The sequence below is a fragment of the Artemia franciscana genome, chromosome 20, assembly GCF_032884065.1.
Source record: "Artemia franciscana chromosome 20, ASM3288406v1, whole genome shotgun sequence".
Classification (NCBI taxonomy): domain Eukaryota; kingdom Metazoa; phylum Arthropoda; class Branchiopoda; order Anostraca; family Artemiidae; genus Artemia; species Artemia franciscana.
In genome coordinates this window covers 1,829,480-1,850,226 of record NC_088882.1, presented here as the reverse complement: position 1 = coordinate 1,850,226, position 20,747 = coordinate 1,829,480, and the positions used below count along the sequence as shown (strand labels likewise).

At 34.7% G+C, this 20,747-nt stretch overlaps 1 protein-coding gene across 2 annotated transcripts in view; it reads right to left on the bottom strand.

Moving 5' to 3' along the window:
• Window positions 1–20,747, bottom strand: part of LOC136040264 (ubiquitin carboxyl-terminal hydrolase 7-like) — a 95,447-nt gene that overhangs the window by 44,426 nt on the left and 30,274 nt on the right. For both annotated transcript variants that reach the window (XM_065724487.1, XM_065724488.1), the window contains exons 6-10: window positions 14,846–15,031; window positions 12,460–12,540; window positions 8,367–8,457; window positions 6,185–6,377; window positions 2,464–2,620 (exon numbers count right to left, since the gene is read on the bottom strand). In XM_065724487.1, coding sequence (XP_065580559.1) covers window positions 2,464–2,620; window positions 6,185–6,377; window positions 8,367–8,457; window positions 12,460–12,540; window positions 14,846–15,031 — 708 coding nt within the window. The remainder of the gene's footprint in view (window positions 1–2,463; window positions 2,621–6,184; window positions 6,378–8,366; window positions 8,458–12,459; window positions 12,541–14,845; window positions 15,032–20,747) is intronic.

Sequence of the window (20,747 nt, the reverse complement as noted above, 5' to 3'; positions counted from 1 at the left end):
CTGGCGGTAACTAGCCGTATTACACGGCTAGTTAGCGTTGCTAACCGTATTAGTTAAAGACAGAATACTTTTCGTATTAAACAGTTCGTAGGTAAAGAGTGACTCGGCCCAAAATTAACCGTAACTTTAAAATAAGGATTTTTGATAACAATTAACTCACCAACAGAATTGACGTTTTATGCTGATTCCAAATATATAAAATTCAGGTTTAGTTTTACCCATCAAAAACCTTAAAAATTTGCCGGATTTTCGAAAAAGGAGCAAACACTCCCCAAAACGTCAAACAATCTAAATGACAGTCACATTATCAGGTTCAACATATCACAAAACCTTACGGGAGGATTTGTTTTGCAGTAAGGAAGATAATCGTATCGAAGCAATAGTCCTAGAAGATGGGGAGAAGGGCTAATTCGAATAAAGCTCTATTTCAGATAATTACAATAACTCGCCCCAAAGAGCCGAATTCTAATTTCGAGATCAATAAATAAAAATAGGGCAAATAAAAAAGCGAGGAAAACTAAAAGACTGGCACAAGCAGGCCAAAACTAAAATGACGAGAATGAAAATTCATTCCTTAGTCGTTATTTAAACTGCTCGTAACATGTCGTAGATTGGTTGTAACACGTTAAAAAGATAAAAACTAGTAAAAATTAATAAAACAAGAAAAAGCATAAACATACCTCATTCTTTTTAAAGGGACAATGAAAGAAGTAAGGGAAACAAGGGAACACATAGAAAACATGGGCAGCGCCAGTACCAATTAACAAGGAAATGACACTTTGTGTATTAACTATAGTGTTGTATTGCGAAAAAAAAATTTGTGGATATTTTTTGAAAAAGTATTGTGTATACCATGTATTGTATTGGATATACCACAAAAAAAAGAACAAGAGATTATTTTATTAGTGTTAAATATTTAAGCAGGAATAGTTTATTTTCTACAAAGGTATGAATTTCTCCGTTCTAACGGAGAACCAGAAGAAACTTTAGAACCTGACAGTTTTAAATATAAATACTAACTATAGTGGTGTATTTTTCAAATCTGGAGGTGAAGCAGTGAATAGGAACAGGCTGGAAATGCAAGTAGGAATGTGAAGTAGGAACAGGAGGACAAAGATTTTGTCCGAGGAGGACAATTGAAACGTGTAAGAGACAAGCGGAAGCTGTATACAAATAAGCACTATCAACCTTTACAAAACCCAATTTATTTGGAGCTGATCTCGAGTAATACGAGACTTCACAACTTCACAAGCTCAAAACTTAAAAAAAGCAGTGGTGTCAATGTGGGGGAGGGCATATGCCTCCTGGGTTTCCTCCACCCCTAGTTTCTGAAAAAATATCTTTTTTGGGGTATTCTCAGTGAAACTGCTACTTTTGTTTGTTGTTTTTTTTTTACTGAAAAAAAAAAACAAAAAAAAAACGACGAACTTACCCACCCCCTAGGTTTCGAAAAATACTGTTATGTCCTCCTCTTAATTTTCACGAATTGACGCCACTAAAAAGAATAGAAAGCTTTTTTTGTGCACAAACGAGCACTATCAACCTTTGTACCACCTAATTTATTTGTAGCTGATCTCGAGCAATCAATCAATAGGAATATACACCCATGTTTCGTCGGGCTATAGTGGGAATATGCAAAATTAAATAATAAAAGTGACATTTCTAAAACAGGAAAAAACATATGGATTCTATTTATATGTCAATTGTCAACTCTAAGGATAAGTATAGCAGAGCAAAATAGATTAAATAATCTTTCTAAAAAGACGCTTTTCTAGGTAAGTTAATTAACTAATAATTTGAAGGTACAGTCTTGTATAATGTTAATAACATCTACATTAATGCACTGCTTAGATTTATGGCAGAGTCTATCTTTTGCTTAAGTGATCAGGAAGTTAAACTTCTAGTGCTCTATGATGACATATTTTTCAAAAAAAGGAGGCCAAACATATCTCACAACATATCTATGGTTATTTTTTAAAAAACGGAGACACAACATATCTATGGTTATTTTTCAAAAAACGGAGGCACAACATATCTATGAGTATTTTTCAAAAAGCGGAGGCACAACATATCTCGCAATATACCTATGGTTATTTTTTAAAAAACGGAGGCACGACATATCTATGGTTATTTTTCAAAAAACTGAGGCACAACATATCTATGGTTATTTTTCAAAAAACGGAGTCACAACATATCTATGGTTATTTTTCAAAAAACGGAGGCACAACATATCTCTGGTTATTTTTCAAAAAACGGAGGCACAACATATCTCACAACATATCTCTCATGTAGTCAATCCTTTAAAAACAAATATTCAATGCTATATATTTCTTAGATTTTAATGGTGGTGTAAGCCGAACTATATTTAAAATCAAAACCATCATAGCAGCTGGTATCTAGAACTTACTTTTAGACCTGAAAAGTTCTACCCTTAGTAATGTAGCCTAAGACAACAAGACTTACCTTCCCGTCACCTTTTGGGTTTATGAACACAACATAATGACCCCCATGATTATCACCAGAGTGAACAAGAACTGCATGCAGGGTATATGTTGCTTTGGATTCTGGATCAGGACTCTGTATAAACTCCGTTAAATCTAACTTCTCATAAAATTCAAACCTGAAAACAAATTATTTTTTTTATTATATTATAATTATAAGAATAACTATATTATTCATTTGGTACTTGTATGATTTATCTACTACCTAATATTTTTCTAATATGTTTCTCTGACGCTCAAACCAAATGAAACATACCAAAAGCAAGATCAAAATATAATACTTTAGAAACAAATTTGGGCTATATGTTTGCACATTAAGGAGGGGGGAGGGTAAATTATAGCGAGTCTACATGCCTACTGTGTTAACAAGAATTATTCTGCAGTTTATGTAGTAAAAATTGCTTTTTAACTCCACATCGTCCAAATACTTTACGCCCCTTCCTTTAATGTGCAAATATAAGAGCCGAGATTATAGGTTTTCCATCTATTCTGTCACTTCCCTTTGTCTGGTCTCAAGCTAAGCTGAAAGAAACTGACGGAAACATCCGCTCTATAGTGCGTCAATGAATGAACAACTTGAGCGGTAGTGGGTATATCATACACGTACCATTCATTTTTTTAAATAATCGCTGCTTAAGCACAAAAAATCAGTCGACTAATAGCCCAAACCAAATGTTAAAAGCAAAAGAATATAAAAAATCCAACTTCAACAAAGCGGGAAAACAGACCCCAAAAGAGGTTTAGTTTTGGCGAAATTTATATTATACATTCTAATTGTTACAGACCCCTAGTTTGCTTTTTCCAATATAATACTGGTTAAGTTGTTTTTACTCTTAGCACTGATACTGTTGTTTATTATTATGTACTGTTTTTTCTCATTTTTTTTTTATTGCGTATTGAGTTGATTATGATACTGTTGGTCAGATTTACTAATATCAAACGGTTTGATTATGATATTGTATGATATGTTGGTTGTAATACTGTTGTGTTTGATTTTTCCTTTCTTTTCTACTTTTCACTAAACGTCTTACGTACCTTGGAGTCCCAATTGGAAAAAATCTCCGATCGACACGGGTCTTGCTTAAAGATTTTTCTGTGAATAAAAAGGCGTATGGCCTGTTGGTAGGAAGGCATATGGCCTGTTGGTAGCGCTGAAGTTCAAGTTTAACCGTCGCATCCTTGCTACTTTATATAATGCTTTTGTAGTTCCCCATTTGCTTGCGCTTGCCCCATTTTTGTCTCTTTTCTCGCAGACAGAGGTCAGCGACATAAAGAAGTGTTTTTAAAAATATACAAAATATCTGCTTAGATTGCCTCTATGGACCAGTAATGCAACTCTATCAACTCGTTACGGAGTAGCTAGACCAGTGTGTACAGTAAAAAAGCGAAATGAGCGTTATATAACACACCTGGACAGTAATAGCACTTTGCAAAGTGTTTTCCGATAGTTTTGTCATGTTATAAATGTTGAGTTTGATTTCGTTTTTAGAAGTGTGTTTTTTTTTCTTTTGTTTTTTTCTCGTATTCCTCCGTCAGTTTTGTATGTTATTGCAATATAACGGGAAATAAACACATACCTACATTAATACATACTACTCCGCAGTGTCATTGTCTATGTTCATTTACGGGTATAAACAAATAAATAAAATGTTAAAATTATCCATATCTGAAAACCATATCTGGGGAGAGGAAGTTTCAAAAGCCTATCTATAAAAATTCACAATTTCGCAGTTTTCTAACCGCTCTTGGCAATAAATGGTAGTTAGTTATTAATGGTGTTAATGACTTAAGGCTGGAATTGTCCTGTGGTGGTGTAGTGGGTTAGATCTCAGCTTGATAATACATGACCAAGAGTTACAACCCGGCTGTAGCAAGTCACTACAGGTCCCAGGAAGGGTGTACGAAAGCGCGAGATGGCTGGGAATGAAGTATCTTGGCGATCTTGGTAATTAATGGTAAGTAAAGAGCATCCCTTGTCAATAGAATCCAACACTCAAAAAGTTTTTGCCCCAATACACACATAAAAACTTCGATTTCATTTATCTCTAATAGCACTTATTGCATAATTTGCAATTGCCTATCAATTTTAAAGGCTTGTTCGTCAAATTTATATAAATTTTAGACATAATGTCCTTTTACTAATCGAGGCGAACATTCATCCTCAACCCCATTAGTTTTGGACTTTTTCTTCCTCACCATACTAAAGACTGCTGAAAATGCTTTGATCATTTAACGATAAAAAAGGATCTTGCTTTCAGGGAAACACTTTTTCTTCCAATTAAAAATATTACTTATTCAAAAAACAGCTGAAACCACTATTATATATTATTGCTCATTTTTTGGACAAACGGGACACCCCAGCTCCACACTCCTGGTTACAACAACGACCACCAACCCACTGACTTAAAAATGGCCTACTGACTTAATATTTCATACGTGAAACACAAAAAATTTCAGGAAGTTGTGCGAGTGTGTGTTGGGAGGAGGAGGGTGTTCTAGGGATAAGAAAAGCAAAATATACACCAAATAATTGAATTGGTTCAATTGTCTAAATCAAAACTATATTTGTCCTTGTGATCATTGGTTTTGCATGAACTTAATTTCGACAAAAGACAAAATAACGAAAAACACCGGATTATTGAGGTAGCGCTGCCATAATTTGGAGTACTACAGAGTAAAATCAATGAGTGAAAAACAGAGTAACAACAGAGTAAAATGGTCTACTACAGAGTAAAATCAAATAGAACATAAAAAAGGTGCTAAAGTACCAAGGACAAAAAAATACAAATATTTGTGCCAATTGGACCCATCTTAGGCCTAATTATACCTTAAAACTACAACTTTCTAATACTTTTCTTTCGGTTGCTTCAAAATTATGAACTTTTTTGGGTAGTGTCACAAGCATTACGTTTTTATTAGTATTGCCACGTTGAACAAAAAAAATTTAAATAAATTATCTTTTAAATTTGACACCGCTTTTATTAGTATAAACTTAAAAAATAATAATCTGTTTATTCCCAAAGGCAACTACACCCCAAAGGAAAACTACATTTTGAGGTGTCTGGTGCCGCGTGTTTCCTTCAATTTTGCACCTTTGTTATTATTTTTCCTTGCTTTTATTTACGAGTCTGTTGATATTGTTTTATAATATTATTGATTTAAAGGTTAAAAATAATAATCTGTTTATTCCCAAAAGCAACTACACCCCAAAGGAAAACTACATTTTAAGGTGTCTGGTGCCGCGTTGTTTCCCAAGTTTGCACCTTTGTTATTATTTTTATTGCTATTTTATTGATTTTTTTTTCTTGCTTTATTTACGAGTTTGTTGATATTGTTTTACAACATTATAGATTTAAAGCTTATGTGATGATTACAGTTGTAGCCAAAGAGTATGGACAACTTACAAAAGTGGGATGAAGAGCAAAAAAGTGGGATGTGTCGACAAAAAACTAACAGTGCCTTCTAGCATTTGGCAGCACTTGCGATGAGTAGCCAGTAGGGATAGTATAGAGTGGCAGTGATATAGTCTGAACTAATCTATTTAAGCGAGTTTTGCTATTTGAGCTTAGTTGGTTCATATTTTCAAAATTTTTCAGCTTATATATAATACCACGTTAATTTTATACATACGGCTATAAAGCGGATGGGTGTGTGTGTGGGGGGGGTGTATCCCCCAGACTTACCTATCATTGAATTTAACCGAACAATCAGTAATTGGATCATACTGAAAACGCATTAAATGCAAATGAAGTACAGGTGGGAAGGTTTGAAATATCACTCCCTTTTCAGCCTCTTGAAGGCCATGCTCGCCTGCATCATATTTATTATCACCGTCTAGTGTTTCAGTGGTGATGTAGTCTTTGAATGACTCGTAAACTGAAAGAACGTAAAACGTAAGTCACATTAATTGCTTAAGCGAGTAAAACATAACAGACTCTTTTCAAATCGGAATCACGAACAGCTAAATAGCAACGATATCTTTTTTCATTGCAAACGTAGTTGTAGACAAGTCCAATATTCAAAAACTGAAGGAGGGTTGTCCGAGGACTTTAATGCGGTAGATATGGCAAAATAATCATTTTCAGCTAAAAATTATTCATTTTTCAAAGGAAGAAGTTCTGAGGACCAGCCGACATAGAGGGAAGGGGGTACAACCCGTGTTAAGGTATGCTGTACCCTGGATTTCAATGTATTGTAACCATAGTGTTACCGAGTTCTGATTTTTGTCTAAATAATTGTCTGAATATAGATGGCCACAGACATTATTCTAAAGAGGTGGTCCAAAAAGACGTTATTTTGTTTTCTTTACGCTTTTTTTTACACTACTCTTGCGAGGTCCGTGGAGCCAACTTAAGGGGAAGTTCCTCCATTGTTCTGGTATTTATTTGGACACAAGGGGCACCGGCTAAGCTTTTTACAAGTGTGGGGGGATTATGAAAATTATCCAGGATGGCTAACGTATGGAAAAAAAAGCTTAAAAAGCTATCATCTTTAAAAACAATCAATAAAACTACTAATATCACACTAAAGACACAAATTTCACATAATTGCGCCTATGTGTGTAAAGCTTGTGGCACTTCTACTAGTTCAAACAATGGATTTCCTAAAAACTTGCCTCAATATTTAAAGGAATAGAGCGATATGGATGAAACGATCCTGTGATATGATAAAATCACAATCTTAGTGCCCCTTTTACAGGGATCATAGGGATTTGGAGGAAGCAAACTATCCTTCCCTACCCTTTTCTGCTCACAGTATCCCCCTGTAATGGACTTGAACATTGTGACAGTCATTTTTTTTTAATTTGTTTTCAGTAAAGCACTAGTTTTTCAAAATTCTACAAATAGCCAATAGAGAACTATCATGAGTTGGTTTAGATGAACTACTTTTGCAGAAAATGCTCAAAAAATTTGGCCAATTATACTAAAAAGCGATAATTCTTTTCATTTTAAGTTTTGGATTCACTTTTAATTTCCGTCAAAAAAGCTAGCCTAAAAAATAACAATGCAACCAGGGTTACAAATGAGCGAAAATGTCACAATGAGAGGAATTGAGCAAAAATTTGTATTCCACCAATCAACTGGTGGGTCTAAAAAAAAATTTGAATCTTGTTAATTCACAGCACTCATTTTTCATCCCCCATGGCCCAATTACATGATGCATAAAGCCTTAATTTTTCTTTGCATAGGGCATCATCAATTATGTGTGTGGATTTGACAATGTTCTCTATGTTTTTCCTTTAAAAAGCTTATAATACTATAATTTGAAATAGACATTGTCATAGCCTTGACGTTATCATTTTTAATAAAATATTTCTCAAGAGTGAAAAGAAACAGCCTTTTGTATTTTATGCATCAAATCATCCCATTATGAAAATACCTAGTTCATCAGGATCTGAACTGAAAATCCGAACTGAAATCTGAAATGACGAGGGTGGAGTGGGGCAGGGGGCAAAATTTTGAGGTCATTGATACTTCAAAGTGAATTTTATCATAGATCTACAAGTTTCACAATGTGTTTTTTTTCTTTCTTTTTTTCGAAAATAATTTACATCAATTACGTATTTTTTTAATGTTTCACTATGTGGCTTTTTTTCACGGAAGCTGCTTTTTATGTAATTGCGTTTATTTATATTGCCTTTATTTGTTTTACTATGTCAGTTCTTTCTCATTCTACTATGTAGCTTTTTCCTTCATTGTTTATTTTACGAAGTACCTTTGCGACTTCATAAATTTAAGTCACTTGGTTGCTTTGACGTAAAAACTTCATAAAAATTAATACAGGAGAGGGTTATATTGGCTTCCCAGGGGCATGTTCCCTTTCTTTGGTTAGATAAAATACGTAAAAAAAATAATTATAACTTACTATTTTTCTTTCCTTTGATATTTAGTTGGATGTCATAGTAACTCTCGGCTCTTGACGACGTGTAATTTACATGCTTACATTTGATGAATGACTAAAAAAAAGAGTTAGCGATAAAGAACACAGAAGAAGTGAATCAAAAAGAAATAAAAAGAAAAAGAAAGAGAGAGGAAGACGAAGAGAGAGGGATAAAGGGGAAAATAGAAAGTTAAAATAGAAATTAATAAATTGTGAAGAGAACAAAAAGGTATATTTCTCCTTTTCAACCTTTTTTTTTACAGAGGAGGGGGAGGAAGGTAACCTTCATAAATGGTCTGAAATTAGTTATAATACTTGTATGATAAACCCCCTACCGCTCAAGTTGTTCATTTATTGACGCATTATAGAACCAGTTTTTTTTTGTTTCTTTCAGCGCAGCGTGAGACAAGACAAAGAGAAGTGACAGAATAGATAGAAAATATATAATTTGGACTATATATTTGCACATTAGTGGGGGGTGGGTTTAAAGTATTTGACAGTGTGAAATTAGAAAACAATTCTTACTGCATATATGCAGAATAATTTATACCTAGCACATTAGGCATGCATACCCGCTAGACTTTACCCCCAACCCCCTAATGTGCAAACATATAGCCCAAATTTGCTTCTAAAGCATTATATATTTTTTTTAAATCTTAGTTTGGTATATCTGATTAGGATTGATTATCAGAGGAGCATTTTAGAAGAATGGTGGGGAGTATATCATACAAGTACCTTAGTTATTCTCCGGTTGTGTAAACTATTCACAGCTAATATCATTACTTAGCGATGAAAAAATTCGATCAATCATGTATAAATGACGCGTATATACAAAACTAAGTTTTTTTTTCTAGACATAAACAAAAAAGGCTATATAAAAATTTGGATTGGATGGGTTTGGGGAAATGGTGGGCGTGGGAGGGGGGTTAGTTGCCCTCCATTCACTTTCGACTATAAAAAAGGGCGCTAACCCTTTCAATTTCCAATCGAATGAGCTCTTTTTGCAGACAACAAATGGCCATCTCAAATCTCTATCAGATTCATTTAAGGAAAATATGAGGTATGGGGGGGGGGTGTATTCACCCTCCGATTACTCTGAATCTTAAAAAAGGGCACTAGGTTACCTATTGGTTACCAACCTAATGATCCTCCTCCGATGTTTATACAATCACACTTTCTTTATATACCTTATACGCCCCCAAGGCATAATTTACAACCCTTGCCCTGAGGGCTGTAGGGGGGTTGTCATCCTCAAAGACTTATTTCCGGCCATTTCAGCTACGTTGAACAAAATGACTATCTCAAAGTTTTAATTGGATGTCTTTGAGGAAACGATGGGCGTGGGAGGGGGGTTAGTTGCCCTCCAATCCTTTTTGACTATTAGAAAGAGCACTAGCCTTTCAATTTCCAATCGAATGAGCTTTTTTCGAAGTTTTTACGACAACAAATGTCCATCTCAAAATTTCTATCAGATACATTTCAGGGAAATACGAGGTGTGGAAGGGTGTATATCCCCCTCTGATCACTCTGGATCTTAAAAAGGGTACTAGAACATCTGATTTCCAATCCAATGAGGCCATTTCAAAGTTTCTACGACCATCCTTTCTATAAAATCTTTACATACCCCCAGGGCGTAACTTAAAACCCCTACCCTGAGAGCTGTGGGGGGTTGTCCTCCTCAAAGACCAGATTTTCCGAACCTCTAACTACGCTGAACAAAACAGAAAAAGATAAAAATCTTCATCAGACGCAACAGAGATACGCGGTGGGAGAGGGGGAGGCTCAAGATTTGGACCCTTCCTAAATATTAAAATTTCCCGAATTTCTGACACTGCTTATACAAATTATCACATTAAATTTGACTGAGTCAAAGGGGGGACAAAGCATAAAGTCAATGGGATGAACTAGTCTAAATGGGACAATTCAGACCAAAATCGGTGTCGAGACTTTGCACTATATACGTAACTGAAGCCAAAGGTATTTCGACTATGATTTTATGACAAAGACTTTCCGAATGCGTCTGCATCTACTGTTGCACTTGCAACAGTAGAGCATAGCAACAGTATTCACACTAAAGTATAATTAAGTATAAACAGTAATTCACACTAGTATAACACAGCAACAGTGTTGCACTTGCAACAGTATTCACACAGAATGTGTACGCTATATGCCTAAACGAAGTCATAACTATTCAGCTATACATGCTTGCTTGTATATTTCTCCCAATATTTCTGACATGGTGGAGTCCCAGTGTTTCATGATTACCTTGAACAGTTCAAGCCAGGACTTATACCATCTCCTCTAACGGCTTCTGAATCAACCTAGGGGTTATAGCTCGGCTTCAACGACAGTTATTTTCTTCTACCTTCATTGTCAGTGCTTAAGAAACACTGCTTAGCAGTTAGCAAGGCCACATTTTTCAATAAGGAGGTAGCCTCAAAAAAATTAAGACACTTTCAGTATATCAAATTACGCTCTGCTTATCAGTTAGGAGGGCCACAGTTATTAATAAAGAGGAAAAAACTTAAGGTGCAGCACATCAAAATCACACTCTGCTTATCAGTTATGAGGGCCAAAATTCTTAATAAAGAGGTACCATCAGAAAGAATTTAAGGTGCAGCATATAAAAATCACCTTCTGCTTATTGGTTAGGAAGGCCACAATTCTTAAAAAAGGGGTACCCTCAGAAAGAATTTAAAATGCAGCATATCGAAATCACACTCTGTTAATCAGTTATGAGGGCCAAAATTCTTAATAAAGAGGTACCATTAGAAAAAATTTAAGATGCAGCATATCAAAATCACACACTGCTTATCGGTTAGGAGGGCCACAATTCTTTATAAAGTGGTACCATCAGAAAGAATTTAAGATGCAGCATATCGAAATCACCCTCTGGTGATCAGTTAGGAAGCCCACAATTGTTAAAAAAGGAGTACCCTCAGAAAGAATTTTAGATGCAGCATATCGAAATCACCCTCTGCTTATTAGTTAGGAAGGCCACAACTCTTAAAAAAGGGGTAGCCTCAGAAAGAATTTAAGATGCAGGATATCGAAATCACACTCTGCTTATCAGTTAGGAAATTCTTCATAAAGAGGTACTATCAGAAAGAATTTAAGATGCGGCATATCGAAATCACACAATGCTTATCAGTTAGGAGGGCCACAATGCTAAATAAAGAGGTACTCTCAGAAAAAAAATTAAGATACTTGCAGTATATCGATATAAAAATTCTGCTAATCAGTTTTGCTCAGCCAATCCCAGAGAGGAGAGACAAACAAAGCACATAGTAAAGCAGCAGACTTAGCAAGCAGCTTAGCCACTACACGCCTATTAAAATTGCACACTAAACAAACAAATATATCACATCCTGCACAGATACTACCCGTGATCTGATCACAGATAAGTAACCACATGCTTCTCAAATATCAACCGTCAGTAACAACCAAGTAACGAAGCGAAAGACTTGACCTTATTTTGTCTAACCATGTGAACATATGGCTGCGGGGCTTCCGGGAGGCTTACAAAAACTAGTAAGGAGCCTTATAACAACCAAATGCAAGATATTACACTTATTATTACGATAAAAAATACCAATGTCATCACAAACTATAGTTTTTGTAACTATAGTTTGTTCGTAACTATAGTTTGTTATAGTTTGTAGTTTGTTCGTATAGTATAGTTTTTGTATATAGTTTGTTCGTACTAGCACTGGTTCCCACACTTGTAAGTTAACCAAACTATTTGACCCATCTTTTTAAAGCCAGAGAAGAGGTGATCAAGGTTAGACTGTATTGGAAATAAATTTTGATTTATCAGTAGGGGGTTAACGACGTTGGAAATTCGGCTAAAATCGCAACCATCAACAAAAAATCATCATTTTTGTCACTCTGTCTCGAGAAACCATCCCGAGGCAAAACGAAAGAAAAGTCCCAAAAAACAACTATACCTAATTGAAGGGAAAGGAATTAATACTATTCATGTAAGGGAGGTAGTATGAGACTTAAATGATTAACAACTTAAATAATAGCGTAATTATTAACTTTTATTAACTAATTAATAATAATCTAAACATCTTACCAATGTTTTTCCTTCAAAAAGTTTGGGCACCGTTCCTTCAACACACGTACTTTTCATTTTGGACTCCAATTTATCAAGAAGCTGAAACGACACAAATTATTTAAAATACACAGTCTTTATATTGAATAGGACTACTTTAAATCCAGTGGATCATTTTTTATTTACTAATTTAGTTAGAGTCCGTCTGGAGCTGCACGGAAAGCAGGTCGTTCTTGTCTGGGTTGGGAGGGTGTAAAGAGGGAGGCCTTGAATAGACTAGGCTGGAGGAGGAGCGTGCGTAACTGTGTTGGCCTCAGGCGGATTGGTGCTGCAGTGAGTTATTATTAGTAGTAGTAATTTAGTTAGACCAGAATAATATTTTTTTAAACTTGTTTTAAAAACTTAAATAGTAATGCTGCAAATGGATAATGCTGCAGTGAGTTATTAATAGTAGTAGTAATTTAGTTAGACCAGAATAATATTTTTTTTTTAAACTTGTTTTCAAAATAGAATAAAAAGTTGTAAATATTTTTTCCCGGGAACCTACGAATACAGGTGAAAATGAGAACCACAAAACAAATTCAGATTTAGATAGCAAGGACGTCAAATTGATCTAAGTTATCAATGTATCAATTGCGAAGTCGGTGGGTTGAGGAAAATCAGCGAAAGAGATCAGGTTAAGTCTCAATTCGTTTTGTGCCTTTCACCTTCACTTATATTCAGATTCTCGAGAAAAAATTACTTTCTAGTTTTTAGTCCATTTTGAAAAAGAGCTAAAAAATTTTTTTTATTAATTATTTCCGAGATTTTTTATCTTCTGTAAGACAGAAATTTGTCTGATCTAACATTAGAACCTTAAGGTTTATGTTCCCTGTGCTAGTTTTAGGATGTTCTTTTTCTGCTCTCCTACAGTCGAAACATATCAAAGGAAGAAGAAAGTTCTCCATAGCAGAGATTCAATTCTATCCGTCTATCGACTTAAATTCTTGAAATTGGGTAAATAGTGTTTTCAGATTAAAAATACACTGAAAATTGATTGGAAAAAGCTGAAAAAAGGGCATTTTTTTAAAAGCTATTTTAAAAGCTATTTTTTAAAAATAGCTTTTTTTTAAAAAAAATACCATTTTTTAAAAGCTAGTTTACATCCTTTTATAATAAAAAGTTTAAATAATGTAAAAGCTTAAATAATGTTTAAATAAGAAAATGTTTAAATAATGGATGGATCTAACACTAATGAATGCAATGATTAATACTTTATAAACAGTTCTCATCCGTTTGTTCTGTTGATATTGTTGTACTTGTGTGTTATTTTCTTTTCTTGTGTTATTTTCTTTTCTGTTGTTTATTTTGCTTTCTCTTTTTTTTACTCCACTATACTCACATTGTTTTGTGCAGTGGGTTATAAATAAATTATTATTTTTATTATTATTATATATCTTATCATTTTTCTGCAAGTTAAAGCTGCAGACTTGGCTTAAAATTGCATCTTTCTGAGGGAACATATACCTTAAGTCTAGCATAGTAGTATTTGTTTCGTACTTTCGCTGTACCCAATTCCCCATTTATGTTGTTTTATTTATACACAAAAAATAATTATATAAGAGGGGAGGGGGGATTTTGATGTTGTATTATTGCACGCTGATAACAACTGTTTGGTCGAGCAAGTCAATGATGCCTTGGGTGGGTAGTATACGACTCCGAAGATAAGGGATGACACCTTTTTTGGTAGGAAGCGCGGTCTTACCCGGACCCATAGCACTTCCAGTTCTTGGGTATTAGTGGATCAAGTACTCCGCTAGGCATATTATTTCGACAGAAAAAACAAACACCTTCGCCGTGGCTGACTTCCTTTTGGTCAATACAAAACAAAAATACTCTTGAACATCATGTTGCGTAAGAATATCTAAAGCTTCCTAATATAAAGGAGCGTCCACAGCTGTGTTGGTCCCAGACAGGTTGATGCTATGATAAGTAACTACTAGCAGTAATGGTAGAATAAGAACTTTAAATAAAAAGTGACAATATAAAGGGAGAATTATAAAGAATATAAAAGAAATAGAATCAAATGAAAAAGAAGAATCGAATGTATTTGTTAATTAAACGAAACATACAAAAATGTGAAGTTAGGTCAATCCTAATGAAATATAACCTTCATATAGCCTTTAGTTTATATAATAATAAAATTTGGGCTACATATTTGCACCCCTAAACTAATCTAACCCCCACTCCCTAATGTGCAAATACATAGCCAAAATTGTAAGAGTCAAACGAAATCTATCATCGGTCATTTGTCTTTGTGGCTATGAAACCGGTTTCTCAAATCTTACATTCAGCAAACTTCTCGACTGTGTTTCGTTTAATTAGCAAGTACCGAGTATAGAATAAAAAAGAAGAACAAGGGACTTACAACTCGAAGAAACTCTTGAACATCGTGTTGCATAAAAGAATCTAAAGTTTCCCATCCGAAACTTTTTGTTAATTTCTTAGTTCCAACTGGCTTGTCGCTAAACTGTAGTTCGTAAAATACTCGCTGCAAAGCCAACGCCACACTTCTGGTCGAGTCATCACTCTCTGTCGGCATTTTATAAACAGCCTAAAAATAGACGCAAAAAATATATCTAAATATACAATAAACATAGTAAAAAAAAAATAGACATAAGGATAAATAAAAATAAACAAAATGTTTAGACGAAATATATACTTCAAAGATAATGAAATATGTAGACAGAAAAACGGCGTAGTGAGAAAATAAAATCGATACCGAGTCTTATCCCATACTTGGATTTATCCAATACCGAGCTCTTCTAGTAGTTTCTAGATCTCCCAAAGTGCCCCCTTTTAAGACAATCTTCCTTTACAAACTCTTTCTAGTTTGGTGTCGGTATTTTATCAAATCCGCGCGGCTTTGTACCCCCTGAGGAGCACCCTTCGCGCCAACGGTTCCCGCAACAAGTAGCTGAATCGGTACCTACAATTCAGCCGGCAACAGCAAGACATGTGCAATGCACCACTAGTTTCGTTCCCTCATTTGTCAAGGTTTTTGTAACTACACTCACTCGTCAATAATTGTACATATTTGTTTGTTTTAGTTCATTATTCTTTTCATTCGTTGTTGATTTCAAAAGTTTTTTCTTTAATCTGAACTTGGTTATTTATCTTATTTTTTTCAGATATGGGACATTTAAATGTCCTAGGTTTAGTTTGTGATATTTCGAGTAACCCTGTAAATTTGTACGACGATGGCTATGGCTGTGATTTTTTTATGTTTAGTGCCTTATCTTTTATTGTGACAAGAACTGCCACGGGTCAGCATGACCATGTAAGGCATTTGACAATAAAATCGTTTGAATATGAGTTTGATATATAAACAATATACTTTAAAACGAAAATAAATTCTGATGCGAAAGTAAGTTTTCAGCAACTGACGGCTGATCTAGTTTGCGCATTTTGTAATTTTGTAAATTTTAATAATAAAATAATAAAATATATAAAATATAATAATAATATAATATAAAAAATATTTAAAATAAATAGTAATAAATAAATAAAATATAATACTAAAATATAATACTAAAATATAAAAATAAAATATAATAAAATAAAATTAATAATACATAAAATATAATAAATAAAATATATTAAAATTAAAATATATTGAAAATATAAAATATATTTAATAATAATAAAATAACGAAATATAATAAAATAATAATAAATAATAAAATAATAAAAATTTTGTCAATTTTGAACAGGGCTGAATTAAAAAAAAAAAGGAATTTAGCGATTTCCCAGACATCACCAATCGATCAAGAGGGTCAATTGTTATAAACGCTGATTCTAGCTTAAGATATTTTTAATAGGGAATTTATTTTCACTTTGTACAGTCAAGGAGTAATAAATTGTACTATTTTATTCAATAAAGTATCCAGATTAGGAGAGTTGTTTGCGATAGTGTCGTTTTTATTTAGGCCTAACTGTTCTGCACCTTACAGCTCTGTTTTTAGCTTTACCGAAAATTACCCACTTCCATAATTCCGTCAACTTTAACACCTTACCTTCTTTTTTTGTAACACCTTACCTTCTGTTTTTGGCTTTACCGAAAATTACCCACTTCCATAATTCCGTCAACTTTAACACCTTACCTTCTTTTTTTGTAACACCTTACCTTCTGTTTTTGGCTTTACCGAAAATTACCCACTTCCATAATTCCGTCAACTTTAACACCTTACCTTCTTTTTTTGTAACACCTTACCTTCTGTTTTTGGCTTTACCGAAAATTACCCACTTCCATAATTCCGTCAACTTTATCTCTTCTGCATTCAGTGTTCGCTAGATAAAGCTCTCTTTTTGTGTTCGAAGTTCAATAACGTTTTGTGTTCGAAATACAATAACGTTTTCATTCATACGTCTTTATGTGTTTTTCTTCTGTCGTCTAGGAAATAGGTAGTGTATAACTTAGTGACAGCTCACATAATTAGGGAGTATTCACCTCTATTATTATGGCATTTAATAAAAAAAGAAATTATAAAAAAAATAATTAAGAAATCAAGAAACAAGGGTGACATTCAGCCAGCTGAAAAACCTATATTTAGAATATTTTAAATATTATTCACTTTTTATGCTGCCGTCCCATGAGGAATCACCGCCATTGTGCATCAAGGTCTGGCCTGGAACATTAAAAGGGAAAATACCTACAACAACCATAAAATTTCATAGAGATATGCGGTATTGAGAGGCCAGACCAGTCGGCCAGAATATTTTTTTTTAGAAAAAATCCTTATTGATGAGGTTATTTCCCCATTCTGCTATCCCAATAGTAAATTTGGAACTATTCTAGAACCTTGGAACTTAAAAGAAAGGAACAGTTTATCACAGCAAGCCTGTGTCCCCCTACCCCACACAATAGCGATCCTATAAAGACCCGTCTCCAGTCAGTATTGTGCAACGATCCGATAATAGGCTACTAATCGCGGTAATTAAATTGGATTAATAAACGGTCAGTCGCTGTATAAAACTATCAAACCTAACCCTAACGCTCATGCTTCCAACTAATGATCTCCAAACTTTGTTTAAAGCACTATTACCATATGTGTCAGTCCAAGATAATCTGCCTCGGCGACCACAGGAAGAAACTAAGAACACCCTTGACCCCGATTGGGCTATCATATTTTGCCCAAATATATGAACGAAGTTAACCACCGAAAAAAAGATTATGTGTGACAAGAAGTAAAAGCTTGTATCTCCAAAAGCTAACAATAAACCTTAGCGAAACTAGGGCTCATAGTAGATACAGTCGGTATTTTCTAATTTTGCAACACAATTTCTTCTTGCTAACTGCAATTACTAACTACTACTACTACTACTACTACTACTACTAATAGGTCACTGCAGCACCAAGCCACCTGAGGCCAACACAGCTACGCACGCTTCTCCTCCAACCTAATCTCTTCAAGGCCTCTCTCTTTACACCCTCCCAGGAAATTCCCATTTCCTTTAAATCTTCATTTATGACAACCTCCCAACCCAGACAAGGACAACCGTGTAACCCCAAACGGTTGGCCAAAAAGGGCAATCTTCGGCAATCTGTCATCCTTCATCAGCAGAATGTGGCCAAGCCATCTCAACCATTCTTTCATTACAGCTCTAGAAAGCGGGACTGAACCACATTTTTCGTACAACCTATTGTTTGAAATACGGTAAGTTAGCAGGGTACCCAGAACAATCCGTAGACAATTTCAATGGAAATTATTAAAGGGTCACCAAATTATCCCCTACGAAAACACTCCTGAAGTGCTAGGACTGCCGTCACTCCAAAACCGGTACGAAACTCTGATAATGAGTTAAGCTCTATAAACAAGAGAAAAAGAAGACCTACTAGAAGGAAGTCGAGGAGCCTCAATATTTCTTCGCATCCAAGTGTTTTTTTTTTTTTTTTTTTTTTTTTTTTTTTTTTTTTTTTTTTTTTTTTTTTTTTTTTTATATAACTCATACGTGGCAGTATTCCAAATTCCCACATTTCAAAGCCTTTATACCTTCATACATTACAAATAATTTTTGTTTGTGTGAGCTCAGCGCAATCTAGTCAAAATACAGCCACTAGTTAGCATAGTTTTTTGTACTATTATTACTCATTTTTGCATTCGTTAAAAATAGTTAATGGATATAAGAAATGCAAGACATATAAAACATAAAAATAGTAAAAAAGAATTCAATATTTAAAAACCATAATTTACACTAATTAAAATTTATAATTATTATTTGATTGTATTTAAATTAATAACTAAACATTAAGTAATTATAAATAATATAAAAGCATGAAAATAGTTTATTAACTTGAAAGGAAGAAAAGAAACATTAGCGGGAAAAAAAGATATAATAACGATGGAGGAAATTGATTTTTTTAAGAGGGAGGTCTGAGGGAGAGGGAGGTTTTGTCTGAGGAGCAGTAACAACTCTGTGCATTATGTGGATTCAGCTTATTCAGCTTAATGGCGTTCATTGATGCTTCCTTTAATTTTTAACTAGGAAAAAAAATGTCAGAAGGATTAGAAGAATAACATAAACAGCCATAAGAAAAAACAAGAGCTAAGAGCTCATATGGCACTTGTGATGAGGTCGGAAAGGCCAAGACCTTATATGGCATGAGCTCTAGCAAAATTCTAAGAGTCAATAAACTGATTTAAAATGAAAATTAGAAGCTTACGGTCGAGATTTAAAATAAGAGCTCTGAGTCACGAGGTCCTTCTAAATATCAAAGTTCATTAAGATCCGATCACCCACTCGTAAGTTAAAAATGCCTCCATTTTTCAAATTTTTCCTCTCCCTTCAGTTCCCTAGATGATCGAATCGGGGAAAGCGACTTTATCAAGTCAAATTGTACAGGTCCCTGACACGCCTATCAATTTTCGTCGTCCTAGCAGGCCCAGAAGCACCAAACTTGCCAAAGCACTGGACCTCCCATAACTCCCCCAAAGAGAGCGGATCCAGTCCAGTTACGTCAATCACGTGTCTACGACATTTGCTTATTCTACCCACAAAGTTTCATCCCTATCTCTCCACTCTAGGCGTTTTCCGAGATTTCCGGTTTTCCCCTCCAACTCCCCCAAATGTCACCAGTTCTAATCGGGATTTAAAATAAGAGCTCAGAGACATAAGTTCCTTCTAAATATCAAATTTCATCGAGCTCCAGTCACCCGTTCTTAAGTTAAAAATACCTCAATTTTTCTAATTTTTCCGATTTAACAGTCCCCCCCCAACTGTGCTTATTGTTCCAATTAAGTTTCATGCTGATCTCTCCACTCTAAGCGTTTTCCAAGATATCCGGTTTCCAAGATTTCTGTTTCCCCCCTCTAGCCCCCTATGTCCCCATATCCAATTCGAATTGAAAATGGAGCATCTGAGACATAAGATATTTCTATATATCAAGTTTCCTTAAGATCCAATCACCCATTCGTAAGATAAAGATACCTCAATTTTTACGTTTTTCAAGATTTCCGGTTTCCCCCTCAAGCTCCCCCCAATGTCACCGGATCTGGCCAGGATTTAAAACAAGAGCTCTGAAGCACAAGATCCTTCTAAATATCAAATTCCATTAAGATCTGATCATCCTTTCGTAAGTTACAAGTATCTCATTTTTTTCTAATTTTTCCTAATTATCCCCCCCACTCCCTCAAAGAGAGCAGAACCGTTCCGGTTATCTCAATCACGTATCTAGGACTTGTGCTTATTTTTACCACCAAGTCTCATCCCGATCCCTCCACTCTAAGGGTTCTCCAAGATTTTAGGTTCCCCCCTCCAAGTCCCCCCAATGTCAATGGATCCGGTCGGGATTTAAAATAGAGCTCTGAGACACGATATCCTTCTAAATATCAAATTTCATTAAAATCTGATCACCCGTTCGTAAGTTAAAAATACCCCATTTTTTGTAATTTTTCCGAACTAACCATCCCCCCACTCCCCCCCCCCAGATGGTCGAATCGAGGAAACAACTATTTCCAATTTAATCTGGTCTGGTCCCTGATACGGCTGCCAAATTTCATCGTCCTAGCTTATTTGGAAGTGCCTAAACTAGCAAAACCGGGACCGACAGACAGACCGAGAGACTGACAGAATTTTCGATTGCTATATGTCACTTGGTAAATACCAAGTGCCATTAAAAACTAAAAACAGAAATTTGGAAAAATATATTAATCTTATTTACTTGTTCAGAATAGAAAAAAATCGGCGAACTTGAAATTGATTGAACCGAGTTAGTCATGAGGAGAAAGGGTCTTAATAAAAATTTTGCTCTTGTCTTACCTTTTTTTGCT